Consider the following 21,188-nt stretch of genomic DNA (forward strand, 5'->3'; position numbering starts at 1 on the left):
GGCTGCCTTTGTTTCTGCTCCTGTGTTGGCACATCCTGATCCTACGTTGCCTTTTATCCTAGAAGTTGATGCTTCTGAGACTGAAGTTGGCGCCCTTCTGTCTCAACGTCCTAACTCTGAGAGCGCTATGCATCCGTGTGGCTACTTTTCCAAGAAATTGTCACCTGCTGAGTGCAATTATGAGATTGGTGACAGAGAGCTGTTGGCGATCATTTTAGCCCTGAAAGAATGGAGACATCTCCTTGAAGGTACCACTGTGCCCGTTCTTATTCTTACTGACCATAAGAATCTCACATTCTTGTCTGAGGCTAAGCGACTCTCCCAGAAGGTGCGATGGGCTCTTTTCTTGTCGAGCTTTAATTACATTGTCTCATTCTTACCCGGTACTAAGAATGTAAGGGCTGATGCCTTGTCACAACAATTTTCATCCACATCCAAGTCGGCATCGGTTCCGGTTCCTGTGATTCCTCCTGATTGTATCTTAGCTACGGTTCGCACCAGTCTTACTTCTGCTTTGGGTGATAAAATTCTTGATGCTCAGGTCCATGCTCCTCCTGATAAACCTTGTGACCGCTGCTTTGTCCCAGAGAGTCTCCGTACTGCAGTGCTCCAGACTTACCATTCTCCCAAGGCAGCTGGCCACCCTGGGAAGAATCAACTCATTTGGGCCATTTCCCAACAATTCTGGTGGCCTAGTCTACGGGCTGATGTTACTGCCTTCGTAGCTGCCTGTCCCGTGTGTGCTCAGAGTAAGACTCCGCGACACCTTCCAGTGGGCCTCCTGTAACCCATACCCAATGAAGAGAGGCCCTGGACTCACCTGTCTATGGCTTTCATTGTGGAGTTACCCAACTCCCAAGGCAACACTGTTATCCTTATGGCGGTTGACCGGTTCTCAAAGATGTGTCATTGTATTCCACTTAAGAAGTTGCCCTCTTCTAAGGAACTGGCTTCCATTTTTTCTCGGGAGATCTTTCTCTTACATGGGCTACCCAAGGTGATTGTCTCGGATAGGGGCAGTCAGTTTGTCTCCCGGTTCTGGCGAGCCTTTTGTGCACAGTTGGGAATCCAGCTTGCGTTCTCTTCTGCGTATCACCCGCAGTCTAATGGGGCCGCAGAACGAGCCAATCAGTCCTTGGAGCAATTCCTACGTTGCTATATTTCTGACCATCATAACAACTGGTCAGGCCTCTTACCTTGGGCGGAGTTTGCTCACAACAGTGCCTTGAATTCTGCCTCCCGATTGTCTCCATTTATGGTGAATTATGGTTTCCAACCTTCCATGTTGCCTGACTCGTTTGTTCCGCAGAGTATTCCTGCGTTAGAGGAGCTTCTCCGTGGTCTTCGATCCACTTGGGTACAAGTCCAGGAGGCTTTGCGTCATGCTAATGATAGGTACAGACTCCATGCTGACCGCAGACGCCTGCCTGCGCCTTCCTACCAGGTTGGGGACAGGGTCTGGCTGTCATCTCCCAACCTCCGGCTTCGTGTTCCCTCACTGAAGTTTGCAGCTCGGTTTATTGGGCCTTTCCGTATCCTTCACAGGATTAACCCAGTGCCTTACGCGTTGGACCTTCCTCCTAGTATGCGCATCTCAAATGTGTTTCATGTCTCCTTATTGAAACCATTTGTCTGTAACCGATTTATCACCTCGGTGCCACGTCCTCACCCTGTACAGGATGAGAACCATGAGGAGTATGAGGTACAATCCATTGTTGACTCCCGTAGGTTCCGTGGGCGCATACAGTACCTGGTGCATTGGAAGGGGTACGGTCCGGAGGAATGCTCCTGGGTTTCATCCTCAGAAGTACATGCCCCTGTCCTCCTCCGTGAGTTCCATAGACGGTTTCCCCTCAAGCCCGGTGGTTCTCCGAGGGAGAGGGGTCATTGGGGGGCTACTGTCAGGGCTGGCTTAGCCCTTCCTTCTCTGGGCTGGCCGCTTAGCTGTCGGCTAATTGCCAGCTCTCTTCTCTTTCCACACTTAACAGCTGTTCCCGATGATGCTCGTCTGACCTGCCTATTTAAAGCCTTCCAGCTCACTCTTTCCTTTGCCTTCGCGTTGGTCACATCACTAGGAACCATCTCCTGCTGTTTGTTTCAAGACTGGCTTGCTGACATCCCTCCTGGCTTCTTATCCTGCTTGCGGTTGCTCTCCTTGGATCCCTGACTTTTGGCCTGGCTGATTACCCGATCTGGTTACTGGACTCTGGCTATGCTTGTCTACGCTTTTTCCTATTTACCTTTTTATTTTTATTAATAAACAAGCGTGATTTGATTGTACTTCTGTCTCTGTCTGTTTCATGGTTCCTGACACAAAGCTTTTTTTGGTGATATTGTCTTACATATATGATTTAATTTTTTATGAAATCCATAGATAAAATGCAACAAAATAAAATGTTTTGTTTTCTACTTTGATCAGTGATAGTTTTAAAATATTGTAACTGTAAAAAAAAAAAAATACATTTTATTCTATCATTTGTCCTGTTTAAATGACTGTTAAAATTGGTACAAAGCACTTCAAGGTTTCTTTCTTCATTTTTTTTTAATGAAACACTTAAAAAAACGTTTTACTGATAACATATAAAAGTAGGTGAGGTTTTCCGGGACAGCGGTTGGATGGGGGGCGGGGCCATATACAATGACCGCCCTGGAGCTGGGAGTGGCTCAGCGATACAGAAGAGGTCTGGTAGTTGTACGATGGTTGGATCTGGTGCAGAATGTCCTGCTGGGAAGAAAAGAAGAAAGGGGGCATTTAGGTCATTATTGTGGGGCGCATGCTCCACATTTACTATTCTAGAGGGCAGAGACTGGGCAGGAAAAAATAAATATTTCAGAACATAAGCTTTAAACAAACACTTTTACAAAGTTATTATGGTTTCTATTTAAGTTTTCCATAGATGAATGTTAGAATTTAATATTTTTGTTTACACTGGTCAAAGCATGAAACCCCCAAATGATGGGGTTCAGGGGTCTCCAGTGAAGGTCCTGGTAATGCTCCATCATACAAAGATATTGGAGACAATTGTTCTCTTCCAACCTTGTGGTAACAGTTTGGTGAAGACCCTTTTCTGTTCCATCATGACTGTACCCCCATCACGTACAAAGCCAGCTCCATAAAGATATGGTGTGACCAGTTTGATGTGGAGGAACTCAAATGTCCTGTACAGAGCCCTGACCTCATCCCTACTGATCACCTTCAGGATGGATTGGAACACTGATGGTGAGCCAGGTCTTCAAATCCAACATTAGTCCCGTCATTGCAGGATTGATTAAATAACTCTATTATTAATAGTAAAAGGGTCCTCCCACTCCAGACTAATACATTATATGGTCTAATGTCTGTGAACCCCACCCCCCCCCCCCCCTCCAGCATTTGAGTTCAGGTCAGTTGTCTCCAGTGAGGGGTCCCGGTAATCCTCCATCATACAAAGACATTGGAGACAATTGTGCTCTTCCAACCTTGTGGTAACAGTTTGGTGAAGACCCTTTTCTGTTCCACCATGACTGTGCCCCCCCCCCTGTACAAAGCCAGCTCCATAAAGACCTGACTGTGCCCCCCCAAACCCCCCGTATACAAAGCCAGCTACATAAAGACCTGACTGTGCCCCCCCCCCCCTGTACAAAGCCAGCTCCATAAAGACATGACTGCCCCCCCCCCCCCCCCCCGCCGTGTACAAAGCCAGCTCCATAAAGACATGGTGTTACCAGTTTGGTGTGGAGGAACTTGAGTGACTTGTACAGAGCTACAGAGCCCTGGCCTCATCCCTACTGATCACCATTCAGATGGATGGATTGACTGCATGCCAGGTCTTTTTTTTTCTGCCCAACCCTGAGGCCCAACATGAGAGCCAGGTCTTCTCATGCAACATCATTACCTGACCTCACAAATGAGCACAAATTCCAACAGACACCCTCCCATAGAGCCCTGACCTCAAATCTACTACTGAACACTTTTTGGAATGAATTGGTACCCAACCTAAGGTTCGACATGTCAGTCACATCTTCTCATCCATCATCAGTACCTGACCTCACAAATGTTCCTTTGACTGATTGGACACAAATCCCCACATATGCACTCCAAAATGTTGTGGGAATCTTTCCTAGAAGAGTCAGCTCCATAAAGATATGGTGTAACCAGTTTGGTGTGGAGGAACTCCGGTGTCCTGTACAGAGCCCTGACCTCATCCCTACTGATCACCTCACCTCATCTCTACTGATCACCTCACCTCATCCCTACCGATCACCCGACCTCAACCCTACCGATCACCCGACCTCAACCCTACCGATCACCCGACCTCATCCCTACCGATCACCCAACCTCATCCCTACTGATCATCCAACCTCATCCCTACTACCGATCACCCGACCTCATCCCTACCGATCACCCGACCTCAACCCTACCGATCACCCGACCTCAACCCTACTGATCATCCAACCTCATCCCTACTACCGATCACCCGACCTCAACCCTACCGATCATCCGAGCTCAACCCTACCGATCACCCGACCTCATCCCTACTACCGATAACCCGACCTCATTCCTACCGATCACCCGACCTCATCCCTACCGATCACCCGACCTCAACCCTACCGATCACCCGACCTCAACCCTACTGATCATCCAACCTCATCCCTACTACCGATCACCCGACCTCAACCCTACCGATCATCCGAGCTCAACCCTACCGATCACCCGACCTCAACCCTACCGATCACCCGACCTCATCCCTACCGATCACACTGCCTCATCCCTACCGATCACCCGACCTCAACCCTACCGATCATCCGACCTCAACCCTACCAATCACCCGACCTCAACCCTACCAATCACCCGACCTCAACCCTACCGATCATCCGACCTCAACCCTACCAATCACCCGACCTCAACCCTACCGATCACCCGACCTCAACCCTACCGATCACCCGACCTCAACCCTACCGATCATCCGACCTCAACCCTACCAATCACCCGACCTCAACCCTACCGATCACCCGACCTCATCCCTACCGATCACCCGACCTCAACCCTACCGATCACCCGACCTCAACCCTACCGATCATCCGACCTCAACCCTACCGATCACCCGACCTCAACCCTACCGATCACCCGACCTCATCCCTACCGATCACCCGACCTCAACCCTACTACCGATCACCCGACCTCATCCCTACTACCGATCACCCGACCTCATCCCTACTACCGATCACCTGACCTCATCCCTACCGATCACCCGACCTCAACCCTACCGATCATCCGACCTCATCCCTACCGATCACCCGACCTCGTCCCTACTGATCACCCGACCTCAACCCTACCGATCATCCGACCTCATCCCTACCGATCACCCGACCTCATCCCTACCGATCACCCGACCTCAACCCTACTGATCACCTCACCTCATTCCTACCGATCACCTGACCTCATCCCTACCGATCACCCGACCTCAACCCTACCGATCATCCGACCTCATCCCTACCGATCACCCGACCTCGTCCCTACTGATCACCCGACCTCAACCCTACCGATCATCCGACCTCATCCCTACCGATCACCCGACCTCATCCCTACCGATCACCCGACCTCATCCCTACCGATCACCCGACCTCAACCCTACTGATCACCTCACCGCATCCCTACTGATCACCTCAGTGCATCCCTACTGATCACCTCACCTCATCCCTACTGTTCACCTCACCGCATACCTACTGATCACCTCACCGCATTCCTACTGATCACCTTGAAGATGATTTGAAAAGCTGCTTGTGAACCAGGTCTTTTTTATTTTTTGGTGCCCAATGCGAGGCCCAGTGTGTGAAAGAGGCAAGCCTGCCCATAAGAGTGGAAGATGTTATAACCACAAAGCTGTCCAACAAGCTCATATACTGTATATGTGACTGTAGGAGTCGTTATATGACCACAAACTGTTGGTCATATAATTTAGACGCACAGTGCTTTATTTCATACATCATGTTTATGTGTAACAGTTGCCAGCATTTATTGTACTGTATGTGACCCATGGACCGTGGAAGTGAATATGAATGAGAGGAGGATATAAGGAATCATTTGGGATCTGACAGTATTTGGTACACTAAAAGCTCATCGAATGATATTACCTCACTGTGGTGGCTCCAGGTTGCGCATTACCACTGGGTTATGCTCTTCCAGAGCTTTGTAGACGGTGTCCTTGTCATCATCACCCCATCCTCTGGTGAACATCCACAGCCTCCTCATCTTGTCCTGGTTTATTTCTTTCACCATCACGACATCGTACTGTTCAGTAGTCAGAAGACCTCTTTGTAGTAGACAGTCCAACACTGGAGATACATTGGTTATACGTTGGATGAGCTGCTCCCAGAGAAGATCCAGAGGGTGCCCTCCACCTTTATACCAACACAGAAAATGAAATAAATATGTTGTCGTTCATCTCTCACATCAGACATTTCTGCCTGTAGATGGGGAAAGATTCAGACTAGTAGAAGTCCAGAAGGTCTTTGTTAATAGACAACAGGGAAAGGGTCTGGATTCAGTAAGGATGTGGAGGTAAGGTGGACCCAAGCTGTTCACGGTGCCATTGAACTAATGATGCAGTTCGCCTGCCCTTTATTAGCTATAATAATAATGTACTTGGGCCTTTGAACTTTGGCCAGCTGTTTTAGAAGGGCCAAAAATTGGGTCTTGGGTATGTGCAAGCCCCCCCCCCCCCCTTGCTATGTAGAAGGACACAGAGCAGTGTAGTAGAAGATGTTACAGGGAAAAGATACGGAAAGCTGACAAACTGCATATGTACAGTGGAACCACGGACTGCGAGTAACGCGGTTAACGAGCGTTTCGCAATACAAGCACTATATTTCTAAGTGTTGTCTCGCAAAACAAGCAAGATTCAAGCCACAGCAGTGTGCAGTACCGTGTTTGGCCTGAGGTGGAGGGGGGGCGCGGAGTAGTTCGGAAATGCTCGGAAATACTCACTTTCCCGAGGTTTTCCAAGGTCAACCAAGCTGTCCTCGGGCCTTTCCATGTGTTTCCGAGGCTCTCCGGCGTACATACAGTAATGTAATCTGTAATATTAGAGTATACTGTATGTATTATGAATTTTGTACTTTTCGAATTTGCCACCGGGCTCCACCCCCGTGCGTCGGGAATGGAACCCGGCACACAGAGGCATCGGGCAGAAGACACAGCCCGCGGACACAGTGGGGGGACATCGCAGGATCCTGGTGACAAGGTAGGTAGCCTGGAACAGGAACCTGCAATGCAATCCCGAGGCTCAGGGGTCCCACTAATGGTACAGAAATTTAACCCTGAGCCACACTCGGGATTACCGCTAGGGAGGTTAAATAAAGACCAGGGATTTGTTTCAGAGGGTATTATTTCAGGGTTTTCATTTTTTTGGGGGATAAGTTGATTTTTATATTATGTTGATAGTGCCTTACGTAAGTTAAACTGCTATGTGTTTTCTGCAAAGACAGTATGTAAGCAGCTTGATTAGGCCGCAATATAAGAGAGAGAGACAAGTAAGTTTTATATGGAGATAAACATTAGAGTGTATTATTTCAAAGACAATATCCACAAATATACAGAGGTTGGACAGTATGTAAGCTGCTTGATTAGGCTGCAAAATAAGAGGGAGAGACAAGGCAGGTTTTTTCCCCCTGAAATAAACATTAGAATTACTAATATTTTCGAGTGCTGGAGCACTGACATAGCCTATAAACCTGAAGGTACAATTCAGGATATACCCTGCAGCATTAAATATATGACAACAAATATTGGTAATTCTAACCTTTATTTTAGGAGAAAACCTGCCTTGCTTCTCCCACTTACATTGTGACATAATTAAGCTGCTTACATACATTAGAAATTTGACAGCTGATATGCAGCTGTTGAAACATTTTGTGACATCTTTATAGTGGCAGAAAGCCAGGATAGGCTCAGAGAGGTGGCAGGAGCTGGTTAAGCTGGAAGGTGTTTTTATTGTGCCAGATGACAATCAAATTTTCATCGGCAGAGGGGGTTTTGTAATCATTGGTAATTGAGGACTTTTTCAAAGGATGGTTGGGTTCCCCTCTGCTTTGCTGAATCTGGTGCCCTTGCACAGGTTCCTCTCTTCCTATTTTGCCCTGTAGATGATGGGTAGTAACTTTCCTTGCCTGGTAAGACTCAGCACACAATAGGAACAGTGGAGGCACCAAAAGTGCCCCCCCCCCCCCCCCCAATTCTCATTGCAGGCTTTTATTTGGCACATGCTTGTTATTTGCGGCATTGGCTCCTCTTTGTGAAGGAAGTTTAGCTGAATTCACAGGGCAGAAGGCTGAGAACACCAATCAACACTCCTTTGGGTCTTCCAAGAATACAGCAATAATTGTGGAGGTTCTGCCAACACACAGGCAAGTGACGGCAACTGTATTGCTCTGCCTGGCATGCCGCATGATGCTTAAAAGTCATATTGTTATGGTAACTGACCACAAGCATCCTGGAGAATCGTTAGTCTTCTTCCTTGTGCTAATTTTCACACATTCAGTGCCCATACATGGTGTAAAAGCTGTTTTTTATGTGTCTGTGGCAGTGTAGAGCTGTGGCAGCCCAGATTAGTTAATGGAAAAGCAGCATCTGTCTGCAGTCAGGGCCATGCACCTCTCCATGTGTATCTGTCAAACTCGGATGCGTGGGTAAGCGCATACAGCCGCTGTATATCCATTGACTGACCTAGACTGCACACAGCTCCGCACTTCCCCAGATGCATAGATAAACGGCTCTTGCACACTGTATGGCCTTCGAACCTGTGTGGGTGAGCCCGGGAGAACACAGATATTGGTCAGAAATTATTAGGAAATGGTCATAGACCGCAACTCACCTTTTTCTGCTCTGCTCTCCTGGAGGTCATTTGTGAGTACCATCTGACCAATTGTGTCAGCCAGAGCCCCTTTTTTCCTATATGTGTCTATCGGGAAGTCCTTGTCCACATTTTCTTGTCTTCCTGGGAGGGTGGGACATTTATTTCCATGGGAGAAATCATACAATTTGTTATTAAATGTATAGAAATCATATCCTTTCATATCTTCCTGTTTCCTCTTACAACCAACACCAGAAGCCGACCCTGCAGAGCAGAGAAAACAATCGTCAAAACATAAAAATGCATTTTGATTGGGTGATTTTTGAAACATGGCAGCAGATAAGTCTACACTGGCAGCCAGCCATGCCGTAAAGAGCACATAGAATAGAAAGGAAAATATCCCCCAATATGTCTATATATACATTATCCTATGGAGGGATTGGCTTCACAAAGGACACACTTCTACTCACTCTAACGGTAAAACCCTTGGTCTTGTTTTCTCCCACTTTTGATCTCCTTACAACCTCTCCAACAATCCTTCTCCTCTCTCTGATCACCACCTTATTAAGCTCGGTTTATCCTTGTCTTGAGCCCCATATCCAACCAAACTGTTAGAACTCCTGGTCTACGACATCTGGGGCCACCACCTCACTGAGAACAACCTTCGACCCCCTCTTTTAGTCTGGCTTTCCCCAAAAACTGCCCTCCTAAAACTCATCAATGAATTACTAACTGCTATGGTCACCACCCGTATTTATACCATTAGAGCTTTCTGTTGTATTTTATACAGCTGACTACTCGCTCCTCCTCAAAAAACTCCACTCTCTTGGCCTAAAAGTCTACTAATTCCTGGTTCTCCTCCTACTTATCTAAGTGTTCCTTCAGTGTCACCTACAACTTTGTTTCCTCCTTCCTCTTTCTCTAGGGGTCCCCCAAGGTTCTGTCCTCTGACCCACTTCAACTTTTCCACTTACACCTCCTTCATTGATCAGTTCACAGCCTCACATGGCTTCCAATGAGATTGCAGACTGCGCACCTGTCCCTGCGTACCTGTCAAACTCAGGTGTGTGGGTGAGTCCATTCAGCTCCTGTGTCTCCAATGACTAACCTAGACTGCCTGCACACAGCTCCAGATGTATAAACAATTGGCTCTTGAACACTTGATGGGCTTCTGCACCCATGTGAGTGAACCCAGTAGAACAGGAATATTGATCAGGAATTGGTAGGAAATGGTCATTATAGATGGGAACTCACCATGTTGTGCTCTCCTCTCCTGGAGGTCATCTGCGGGTCCCATCAGACCGATCAGTGTAAAGACATGAATGGTGACATCCAGAGCCCTTTCTTCTCCATATGTGTCTATCAGGATATCCTTGGTGGTGATCCAGTCGGCATTTTCTAGTTTTCCTCGGGGGATGGGACTTGTATCTCCATAGGAGAACTCAGACAATTTGTTCCTAAATCTCTTGAAGTCACTTCCATTCAGATCCTCCAGAGAATATACGATAAGATCTCCGGGGGTTTGTGGGCCCTTTCCCAGGACATCAGGAACCGACCCTGCAGAGAGGACAATCACCAACCATAAACATTCATCCGGATTGGACAGTTTCCACATGACAGCAGATAAGTGTGTACTGGCAGCCAGCAATGCTATAAAGAGGATATGGAAAGGAAAATATCCCCCAATATGTCAATATGTACATTATCCTATGGAAAGATTGGATTCCCTGTGATAATCTCACATGGCTGCCTCCAGAATGGTAAGTTACCTCTCAAATGGATGAATATTGGGTGCAAACATCTACTATATATATATATATAGGAATGACAGTTTTCAAACATCATTATTAGTGAAACTTTAAATTCTTTATCTAAAATCTTTTAATTATGTGTGTGACAACTATAGACTAACAGCTGTGATTACACCCTGCTAATGACAAGACATCTCAACTTCTCACCATTGCTTACCCTAACACAATGGACACTCTTCTACTCACCCTAACGGCAAAATCCTTGGCCTTGTTTTCTCCCACCTCTGATCTCCTTACAACCTCTCCAACAATCCCTCTACTCTCTCTGATCACCACCTTATTAGGCTCGGTTTATCCTTGTCTTCAGCCCCATATCTCACCAAACTGTTAGAACTCCTGGTCTAGGACATCAGAGCTATAGAGATGGCCTTGCGGTTCGCCCGGCAGTTGGTTCGCGGCGAATTTTGCGTGTTCGCGATTCGCCAAACCGGCGGACTTCTGGCGCTGTTCGCCCGGCGGACTTCCGCGTTTACATTGTGAAAGAACTTTGACCTTTGATGACACATCCATCATGGGGTACAGGACAGCCAATTGAGACATTTCAGCACATGGACAATTGGACCTTCCCCCTAACCTATAAATAGACCTGATCTGGCGGCCATTTTACATTCTGTCTTTTGTCAGTGTAGGGACAGGACGCAGTGTGGAGCAGGAAGAGACTGTAGTGACACAAATCACTAGCTATTAGGTCCACAAAAGTCCTTTTAAGGACTGGTATAGGTGTACAGTATATAGGGTTCTGGTGCACTGCTGTGCTGGTGATTGCTGAGTGCACTGCTGACCGATTCTGCAGCTGTCTTTTGTCAGTGTAGGGACAGGACACTGTGTGCAGCAGGGACAGTCAGTTTAATCACTAGCTATTACTATTAGGTCCACAAAGGTCCTTTTAAGGACTGGTATAGGTGTACAGTATATAGGGTTGTACACGTATAATCTACTTTCTTTCAAATATAGAAAGAATATTATACTTGACTGCTGCCCGATTCTGCAGCTGCCTTTTATCAGTGTAGGGACAGTCTCTATCATGGTGCTGGTGTCAGTGCTCTCTATCACGGTGCTGGTGTCAGTGCTCTCTATCACGGTGCTGGTGTGGTGTCCGTGCTCTCTATCTCGGTGCTGGTGTCAGTTCTCTCTATCTCTGTGCTGGTGTCAGTGCTCTCTATCACGGTGCTGGTGTCAGTGCTCTCTATCACGGTGCTGGTCTCAGTGCTCTTTATCATGGTGCTGGTGTCAGTGCTCTCTCTCTATCACGGTGCTGGTGTGGTGTCAGTGCTCTCTAACTCTGTGCTGGTGTCAGTGCTCTCTATCACGGTGCTGGTGTGGTGTCAGTGCTCTCTATCTCGGTGCTGGTGTCAGTGCTCTCTATCATGGTGCTGGTGTGGTGTCAGTGCTCTCTATCTCGGTGCTGGTGTGGTGTCAGTGCTCTCTATCTCGGTGCTGGTGTCAATGCTTTCTATCATGGTGCTGGTGTCAGTGCGTGCTCTCTATCACGGTGCTGGTGTGGTGTCAGTGCTCTCTATCTCGGTGCTGGTGTGGTGTCAGTGCTCTCTATCACGGTGCTGGTGTGGTCTCAGTGCTCTCTATCACGGTGCTGGTGTCAGTGCTCTCTCTCTATCATGGTGCTGGTGTGGTGTCAGTGCTCTCTATCTCGGTGCTGGTGTGGTCTCAGTGCTCTCTATCACGGTGCTGGTGTCAGTGCTCTCTCTCTATCATGGTGCTGCTGTGGTGTCAGTGCTCTCTATCTGGGTGCTGGTGTGGTCTTAGTGCTCTCTATCATGGTGCTGGTGTGGTGTCAGTGCTCTCTAACTCTGTGCTGGTGTCAGTGCTCTCTATCATGGTGCTGGTGTGGTCTTAGTGCTCTCTATCTCGGTGCTGGTGTGGTATCAGTGCTCTCTATCTCGGTGCTGGTGTGGTGTCAGTGCTCTCTATCTCGGTGCTGGTGTGGTCTCAGTGCTCTCTATCATGGTGCTGGTGTCAGTGCTCTCTCTCTATCATGGTGCTGGTGTGGTGTCAGTGCTCTCTATCTGGGTGCTGGTGTGGTGTCAGTGCTCTCTATCACGGTGCTGGTGTGGTGTCAGTGCTCTGTATCTCGGTGCTGGTGTCAGTGCTCTCTATCACGGTGCTGGTGTCAGTGCTCTCTGTCACGGTCCTGTTGTCAGTGCTCTCTGTCACGGTCCTGTTGTCAGTGCTCTCTATCACTGTGCTGGTGTCAGTGCTCTCTATCACGGTGCTGGTGATCATCTCCTGCACCCTCTTCATAGCCTACCCTGACCTTTCCTCTCCTCCATGGCCTTCATGCACTCCACAGTCCTGAATTGTCAAAATTTCACAGATAAAAAAAGAATGCTTGTAGTTGTCGATCCCAGATTCACTTCATACATGTGTTATGTCAGTGGCCATGTGGTGGGACTATGTGTGCACAGCTAATAAGTATTTTGTGGCTGAAAATATGACCTGGAGGTTTTTAAGGTTCGCCTGCCATTAAAATCAATGGGGCCCACCGCGAACTTTGCGGTTCGCAAACTTTTGGCCGCGTTCACAGTTCACGTTCGCGAAACGTCCCGTCGGAAGTTCGTCCATCACTAATCCGAGCCACCACCTCACTGAGAACAACCGTCTCCACCACTTTTAGTCTGGCTTTCCCCAAAAACTGTCCTCCTAAAACTCATCCATGAATTGCGAACTGCTAAAACCAATGGTCACCACCCGTAATCATACATTAGAGCTTTCTATTGTATTTCATACGGCTGACTACTCACTCCTCCTCAAAAAACTCCACTCTCTTGGCCTACAAGACTACTAATTCCTGGTTCTCCTTCTACTCATCTAAGTGTCTTAAGTGTCACCTACTTAAGTGTCATCAATCTTCAGTGTCACCTACTCGGCTCCAAGGTACAATTATTCTTTGGAGGTTCAAATTCATCTGCCCTTTGCCAATACTCTTTTCGTTTCATTGTTGGATCTTTGAGACAATCCATTATAGTAGTCTGTAGTTAGTCACAGTTATGCTTTACTCGCTGCCATCTGCCTAATCTCCTTCATGTATAGGAGACAGATGATTTGTAGCATTTTAGTTTAATCTTCTATACTGCATATGTGGGCTTCCTGATTCTATAAAATGTATTTTTATGCTCATTGGCCAATAACTTGAATACTGGTTTCTATATGCATGTGTGAATCATTTTCACATATATCAAAGCTATGCTACTTCCAAGCTCATTGCTACTTACTTACCAATTTTGGTTTTCTTTGGCTTTGGCCACTTATGCCGCGTACACACGAGCGGACTTTTCAACATCCAAAGTCCGACGGAATGATTCCGTCAGACCATTCGATCGTGTGTGGGGCTGCAACGAACTTTTGATTCACCAAAGTCTGACGGACTTTAGGATATGGAACATGCTTCAAATTTTTCCGACGGAACTCCGCCGGACCCGGTCCCTTCGAAAAATTTGCTCGTGTGTATGCTATTCCGACGGACTAAAACCGACGCTAGGGCAGCTATTGGCTACTGGCTATGAACTTCCTTATTCGAGCCCAGTCGTACGTCATCACGTTCCAATCCGTCGGAGTTTGGTGTGATTGTGTGTGGCCAAGTCCGCTCAGTCGAAACTCCGGCAGAACTCCGGCAGAACTCCTTCGGAAGTCTGTCGGACATAAGTCCTCTCGTGTGTACGGGGCTTAACAGTTTCATTGAGAATTACTGTGATCTATCGGCCCCCTGGACCGGTATCAAACTTCCTTGATGACTTCTCCGCCTGGCTACCCTACTTTCTCTCTTCTGAAATTCCAACAATCATTCTTGGAGACTTCAACATCCCCCCGTAATCTTAACTCTCCCGATTTTTCTAAACTGCTGAGCCTAACCTTCTCTTTTGATCTAAAACAATGGGCACACACACTTCTACTCACTCTGTTGGCAACTGCCTTGACCTCATCTTCTCCTACCTATGCACTCCGCACACCCTCTCCAATATTCCTTTCCCTCTATCTGATCACCACCTTATGAGGTTCACTCTCTCCTTGTCTGCCCCCTCCTTGCCTTCCAACTAACAAACAATTACCCGTAGAAACCTTTGCCATCTTTTTTTTTTTTTTTTTTTTGCCACATCAGCAAATTCTCTAGAGAGACGTAAATCAACTTTCCGTTCAACATTGTCTCCTTTCGTCTTCACAATTGTAGCTTATCACTTTTTTTGGGGGGGAATATCGATATCAATGAATATCTTTTCCTTATTAAATACAAATCTTTTATTCATCATACATCTTTTTATTATTCCCAATCCCCATCCCCCACCCTTTCCCTGGTTATATGTCAGTATTTTTCCCTCTCTTCTTATCCTCCTCCCGTATAAATTCTATTTTGGTCTTAAGTATTTTGCATAACTCCAATCTTTCTTAAAATCTTTCCAACATTTCCATTTTTTTTTATTACTGCTTCTCTTTTACTATCATCTCCACTACTTAGCTTTTCCATCTTGAATGTCTCTTCGACTGCATCTACCCACTCCCACATCGTTGGACTTTCCACTTCCTGACAATTTTTAGGAATGAATTTTTTCGCTGCTTTAAGGAGGTGTGAGATTATAGTTTCTTGATATTGTTTTACGTCGCTCTTTGTAGCATGAAAAAAAGTACAATCCAAGGATCCGCCATCACACTTATTTTAGTTATTTCTCTTATCTTTTGCAAGGTCTTTCCCCAATAGATTTTAATTTTTGGGCATCCCCACCATAAATCTGCCATTGTTCCTGTGGTTTTACAGCCTCTCCAACACTCAGCCGATCTTCCCTGTTGGTATTTCGCAGTCTTATCCAGAGTATTATACCATCTAGTAAGGCACTTATAATTCATCTCAGCTGTTTTACTGTCTATTGCCGAACTATGTGTTAATTTTAGGGCTGAAACAACTAATCGATTATGAAATGAATTGATTACTATTTTCATAATCGATTAATCGGCCAGTAACAAAATGGGGTTAAAGTTAATGAGTCTGATGATATTTACCAGATTGACCCTTTAATAGTATGTCTCTCCTCTAATAGTATATACACTGTATCTCTCCTCTACTAGTATATACAGTATATCTCTCCTCCAATGGTATATACAGTATATCTCCCCTCTAATGGTATATACAGTATATCTCCCCTCTAATGGTATATACAGTATATCTCTCCTCTAATGATATATACAGTATATCTCCCCTCTAATGGTTTATACAGTATATCTCCTCTAATAGTATATACAGTATATCCCCTCTAATAGTATATGCAGTATATCTCTCTTCTAATAGTATATACAGTATATCTCTTCTTATAGTATATACAGTATATCCTCTCTAATAGTATATACAGTATATCCTCTCTAATAGTATATACAGTATATATCCCCTCTAATATATACACACAGTATATATCCCCTCTAATATATACAGTATATCTCTTCTGTCTGTTATTCTCAGAGTGGATTAGATATTTTGCTCCTTAACCATATAGTTGGTTATTTATATTTACCACTCCATATAGAGATATATAAGAATAAAATTGCCTTTTTTTTAAACTTTACATATTAACTAAATTATACACCACACTTTTTTTTAAGGTTATTAATCGGTCAACAATAATTGGTCAACTAATCGATTATGAAAATAATGGTTAGTTGCAGCCCTAGTTAATTTCAATATTTTACTTATTGTGTCTTTATCCCTTTGCGTTCCTAACTCCTTTTCCCATTTTTTAATGAATGGCGGGGTCTCCGGCTCTCCCATACATCCTGCATACAATTCCTTTAGGATTGTCTGTTATACAGAGTCGCTCCAACGTGATCAATTCCTCTCCAGATCTTATTGGTTGGGGTAAACTTCCAATAAAGTGGGCCAGCTGGAGATACCGCCATCCACTGACAACCATTAAACCCATGTGCTCTAGTTCTCCAAGTGTTCTAAGTTTCCCTTCTTTGATAATATCTTTTAATTGTATTTTTTCTTTTTTTTTATCCAATTACCTCCTATTTCCTTTTTCTCTGGTGGGAAGAACTCATTTTCCTTCAGGGCAATAAACGGTGAATTGTAGTGTCCATTTAATTTTTTATAGACCTCATCCCAAATCTTAAATACTATTCGTGTCATCTCATTTGTGTTCACATCTAAGATCCTAAATTTTGGAGGGTTCCACACTATTTTGCCTAAATGTGCCTTACTATATACAGTATATATTCTAAGTTTATCCACCTTTTCTCTTTTCCTTTCTCCCCCACCCAGTCGACAATTCTAGCCAGCACTGTTGCCTTGTAATAATTGTATATATCAGGGACTGCCCCCCTCACTTTTTCTCGCGTTTTAGCACTAAAAAGGAGATCCTTGGTTTTCTATTCTATTCTATTCTTCCACACAAATTTAAGCAATAGGGATTTCAACTTTGAGAAATAACCAGCAGGGATTTCAATCGGCATCATCTGAAATTTATATAAGATCTTTGGGAGAATGAACATCTTTAATGTGTTTATTCGTCCCAACCAAGATAGTGGTCTATTACCAAATCTTCTGAGTTCGTTTAATAGTGGGATATAATTTAGTTGGTACATCTTCTTAAGAGAGTTTGCCAGTTTTATTCCTAAGTATTTCAGGTTTTTTCTCCATGTAAATTTACATTATTTTTGGATCTGTTGTACTTGTTTATTGAGGTTGATATTTAATATTTCAGATTTTATTTGATTCATTTTAAAGTTCGACATTTCCCCATAATATTCCAGGGCCTTATTTAACTTGGGTAATGTGTCCTTTGGATTGCTAATATAGAACAATACGTCGTCTGCAAAGGCTGCAAGTTTATGTACCTCTTTCCCCACTTTAATTCCTGTAATTTCCGGATTATTTCGAATCGTAGAGAGTAGTGGCTCCAACGATAGTACGCATAAAAGGGGAGAGAGTGGGCAACCCTGTCTAGTCCCATTTTCCATCTCAAAGGGCAAGGAGGGTGTCCCATTAATCTTTATGGTTGCTGTTGGGTGGTAATATAATGTTTTTATCCATTGGATCATTCTTGGTCCAATTCCCATTTTTTCCAATGTCTGGAACGTAAATCCCCAGTCTACCCTGTCGAAGGACTTTTGAGCATCCGTCGACAGCAGCAAGACCGGGGATTCTATCTCCTCCCTTTGGGATAGCAATAGGAGGGTTCTCACCCCATTGTCTTTACCTTCCCTCCCAGCTACAAACCCAACTTGGTCCGGATGAACCAGTGAGTACATCAATGTTTTCAATCTACCTGCCAGTATTTTGGTGAATAATTTGGCGTCCACATTTAATAACGAAATTGGTCTGTAGCTGGAGCACACCCGTCTTATCCTTTCCTTCTTTTTGGATTACAGTTATTGAGGCTGTCAATGCCATATTACTCATTTCATAGTTTAGCCCTAGCCCGTTCATATATTTGCAAAGTCTTGGGATCAGAATATCTTTACATTTTTTGTAATAGTAAATTGTTAGTCCATCAGGTCCGGGACTTTTCCCAGAGTCTTTCAATGCTTTATTTATTTCCTCTTCCGTAATGGGTCTTTCTAAATTTTCCTTTTCATTTTCAGTGATCATAGGCAGTCTAGCTTTATTTAAGTACCTTACTCATCTATTTTCCTTTTTTTTATTGCTCCTATTTCCTTATTTTTTACTGCACATAGTCGTTTATAATAGATTCTAAATGATTCAGCTATTTCTTTGCCATCTTTAACCTTCTCTTACTTTTTTTCTGATACAGATTGTCTCTATGACAAAATCTCATCCTTATCTTGCCCCAACTTGGCCAATTCTATGTACAACAGTTCACTGTCATCCACCCTGGATACCTTCGCCCCCCTCACTACGCACAAAATCAGACCCAGAGGGCTACAACCCTGGCAGACAGACAATACCAGAAGCCTCAAAAAACGTAGCCGTGCTCTTGAGCGTCTGTGGCGTAAAACTAAGTCACAGCAAGACTTCAGCCAATATAAATCTGCCCTCCAAAAATACCATTCCTGCCTCCACACTGCCAAACAGACCTACTTTATCAGTCTCACGCAGTCCCCGTCTACTCTTTTCTACCTTTACCACTCTACTTCGTCCTCCATTACCCCCACCCACTAACTTAGGCCGCGTACACACGGGCGGACTGTTCGCCCAACTTTGTCCGCTGAACAGTGTTTCAGCGGACAGTCCGCTCGTGTGTGGGCTTCAGCGGACAGTTTCAGCAGACAGTTTGACAAACAAAGTTTTTCGGAATTTCCGTAAGACAGTCCGCTGAAACTTGGTTTTGTCCGTCCAAACTTGGTTTCAGCGGACAGTCCGCTCGTGTGTAGGCAAGTTGGACGGACTAAGTATGGCGCATACTCAGAAAGGGTTTATACGGCCGAAGGTTGCATTGCAGTGTATTGGACGTTGTTTTCCTAGTCCCGTCGTACGTGCCGTACACGTCATCGCGCAAGTTTTCAGCGGACTGTCTGTTCATCGTGTGTGGTCAAGTCCGTTCATGCAAATTTTGAGCGGACTGTTTGTTGGATTGTTTGACAAACTAAGTTGGGCGAACAGTCCGCCCGTGTGTACGCGGCCTTACTCACTACCCAGTAGATTGCTAATCACTTTAAAAATAAGATTGAGACAATTTGTCTCGAGATCTCCGCTCTACAGACATCTCCCTCACCTTACACTCCTTGGCCTCCTGCACAATCAATACTTCCCTCTTTTGACCCAGCTACTATAGAGGAAGTCACTAAACTTTTTTCTAATGCCCACCTAACCTCCTGCCCCCTGGACCCTGTTCCTTCTCAAATACTACGGTCACCTTCTGACTCTATCCTACACTCCTTAACTCATATCTTCATTCTTCAACCTCTCTCTCTCTACTGGCATCTTCCCCAACCCTCTAAAACATGCTCTAGTCACTCCCATACCAAAAAAGGCCTCAGACCCCACCAATCTTAACAACTTAAGACCCATCTCTTTACTCCCTTTTGCCTCCAAACTCCTTGAACGTCTGGTCTAAACCAACTGAGTGACCATCTCATTGAGAATGACCTTCCTGATCCCCTTCAGTCTGGATTTTGCCCACAGCACTCCACGGAAACTGCCCTCCTAAAACTCACCAACGACTTACTAACAGCCAAAACCAACGGTCATTATTCCGTACTCTTAGCCCTTGTACACACAGCCGGAGAATCCGTCGGAATGTGTCCTATCGGACCGTGTTGTCGGATAATCCGACTGTGTGTGATCTGCATCGGATTGTTTCCGTCTGAATATTCGTCGGACCAAATATTCCAACTTGCTGGAAATATTTTCTGACAAACTGGGCCGATCGGACATACTCCGATGATGTGTAGAGAATTCCGATCGGACCAAGTGCCACGCATGCTCAGATCAAATTCCTACATCAAAGCTATTGGCTACTAGCCTGAACGTAGTCCCATCGTAACGAAATTACGTCATCACGTTCTGAATGATCAGATTTTTCGACAACTTTGTCCGACCGTGTGTATGCAACAGTTTCGGACACAATCCAGCGGATTTGGTTGTCGGAATCTCGGACCGTGTGTACAAGGGCTTACTCTTGGACCTCTCTGCTGCCTTTGATACAGTTGACCACCCCCTCCTCCTCAAAAAACTAAATTTGCTTGGTCTCCATGGCTGCACTCTCCGCTGGTTTGAATCTTACCTCTCTCATTGCACCTTCAGTGTCACTTACAACTCCACTTCCTCTTCTCCAACTCCCCTTTCCGTTGGGGTCCCCCAAGGTTCTGTCCTTGGACTTCTACTATTCTCGATCTACACGTCCTCGCTGGGTCAGCTGATCGCCTCCCATGGCTTTGACTACCATTTATATGCAGACAACACCCAAATCTATCTCTCTACCCCTCAGCTCACCCCATCAATCTCCTCACCCATCACCGATCTACTAACAGACATATCAGCCTGGATGTTACTTCACTTCCCCAAACTGAATCTACCTAAAACTGAGCTCTTAATATTTCCTCCCCCACGTGCCCCTTCCCCCGACTTCTCTGTCAAGATCAATGGCACATCTATCAGTCCGTCCCCACATGTCAGGGTGCCAGGGGTAACCTTAGACTCTGAACTGCCCTTTCAGGCCCACATCCAATCCCTGTCCAAACCATGCCGCCTCAACCACCGCAACATCTCCAGAATACACCCCTTCTTTAACCAGTGACACCATCAAGCTTCTAATTCACTCCCTGGTCATCTCTTTTCTCGACTACTGCAACTCCCTTCTCATTGGATTACCTTCACATAGGCTCCTCCCCCCTTCAATCCATAATGAATGCCGCTGCCAGACTCATCCACCTTACCAACCGTTCAGTATCCTCCACCCCTCTCTACCAATCCCTCCACTGACCTCCATTCAGTGTCCTCCACCCCTCTCTACCAATCCCTCCACTGGCCTCCATTCAGTGTCCTCCACCCCTCTCTACCAATCCCTCCACTGACCTCCATTCAGTGTCCTCCACCCCTCTCTACCAATCCCTCCACTGACCTCCATTCAGTGTCCTCCACCCCTCT

At 45.6% G+C, this 21,188-nt stretch overlaps 1 protein-coding gene and 1 long non-coding RNA gene across 3 annotated transcripts in view; one reads left to right on the top strand and one right to left on the bottom strand.

The window, feature by feature from the left end:
- The window catches only part of LOC143960021 (uncharacterized), a 236,931-nt gene that overhangs the window by 129,649 nt on the left and 86,094 nt on the right, over positions 1–21,188 (top strand). The gene's annotated exons all lie outside the window — the stretch shown is intronic.
- Positions 2,524–21,188, bottom strand: part of LOC143960015 (uncharacterized) — an 89,536-nt gene continuing 70,871 nt past the window's right edge. The window contains exons 4-7 of one of the 2 annotated variants that reach the window (XM_077468273.1): positions 10,086–10,388; positions 8,853–9,095; positions 6,115–6,381; positions 2,524–2,722 (exon numbers count right to left, since the gene is read on the bottom strand). In XM_077468273.1, coding sequence (XP_077324399.1) covers positions 6,116–6,381; positions 8,853–9,095; positions 10,086–10,388 — 812 coding nt within the window. In that variant the 3' untranslated portion in view covers positions 2,524–2,722; position 6,115. Of the gene's footprint in view, positions 2,726–6,114; positions 6,382–8,852; positions 9,096–10,085; positions 10,389–21,188 lie in introns of both variants that reach the window. The other variant, XM_077468274.1, reaches the window with a different exon arrangement.

This window comes from Lithobates pipiens, unplaced genomic scaffold (genome assembly GCF_037356315.1).
Source record: "Lithobates pipiens isolate NorthernLeopardFrog02 unplaced genomic scaffold, aLitPip1_a1.2 Scaffold_79, whole genome shotgun sequence".
In the NCBI taxonomy this organism is placed as follows: Eukaryota; Metazoa; Chordata; class Amphibia; order Anura; family Ranidae; genus Lithobates; species Lithobates pipiens.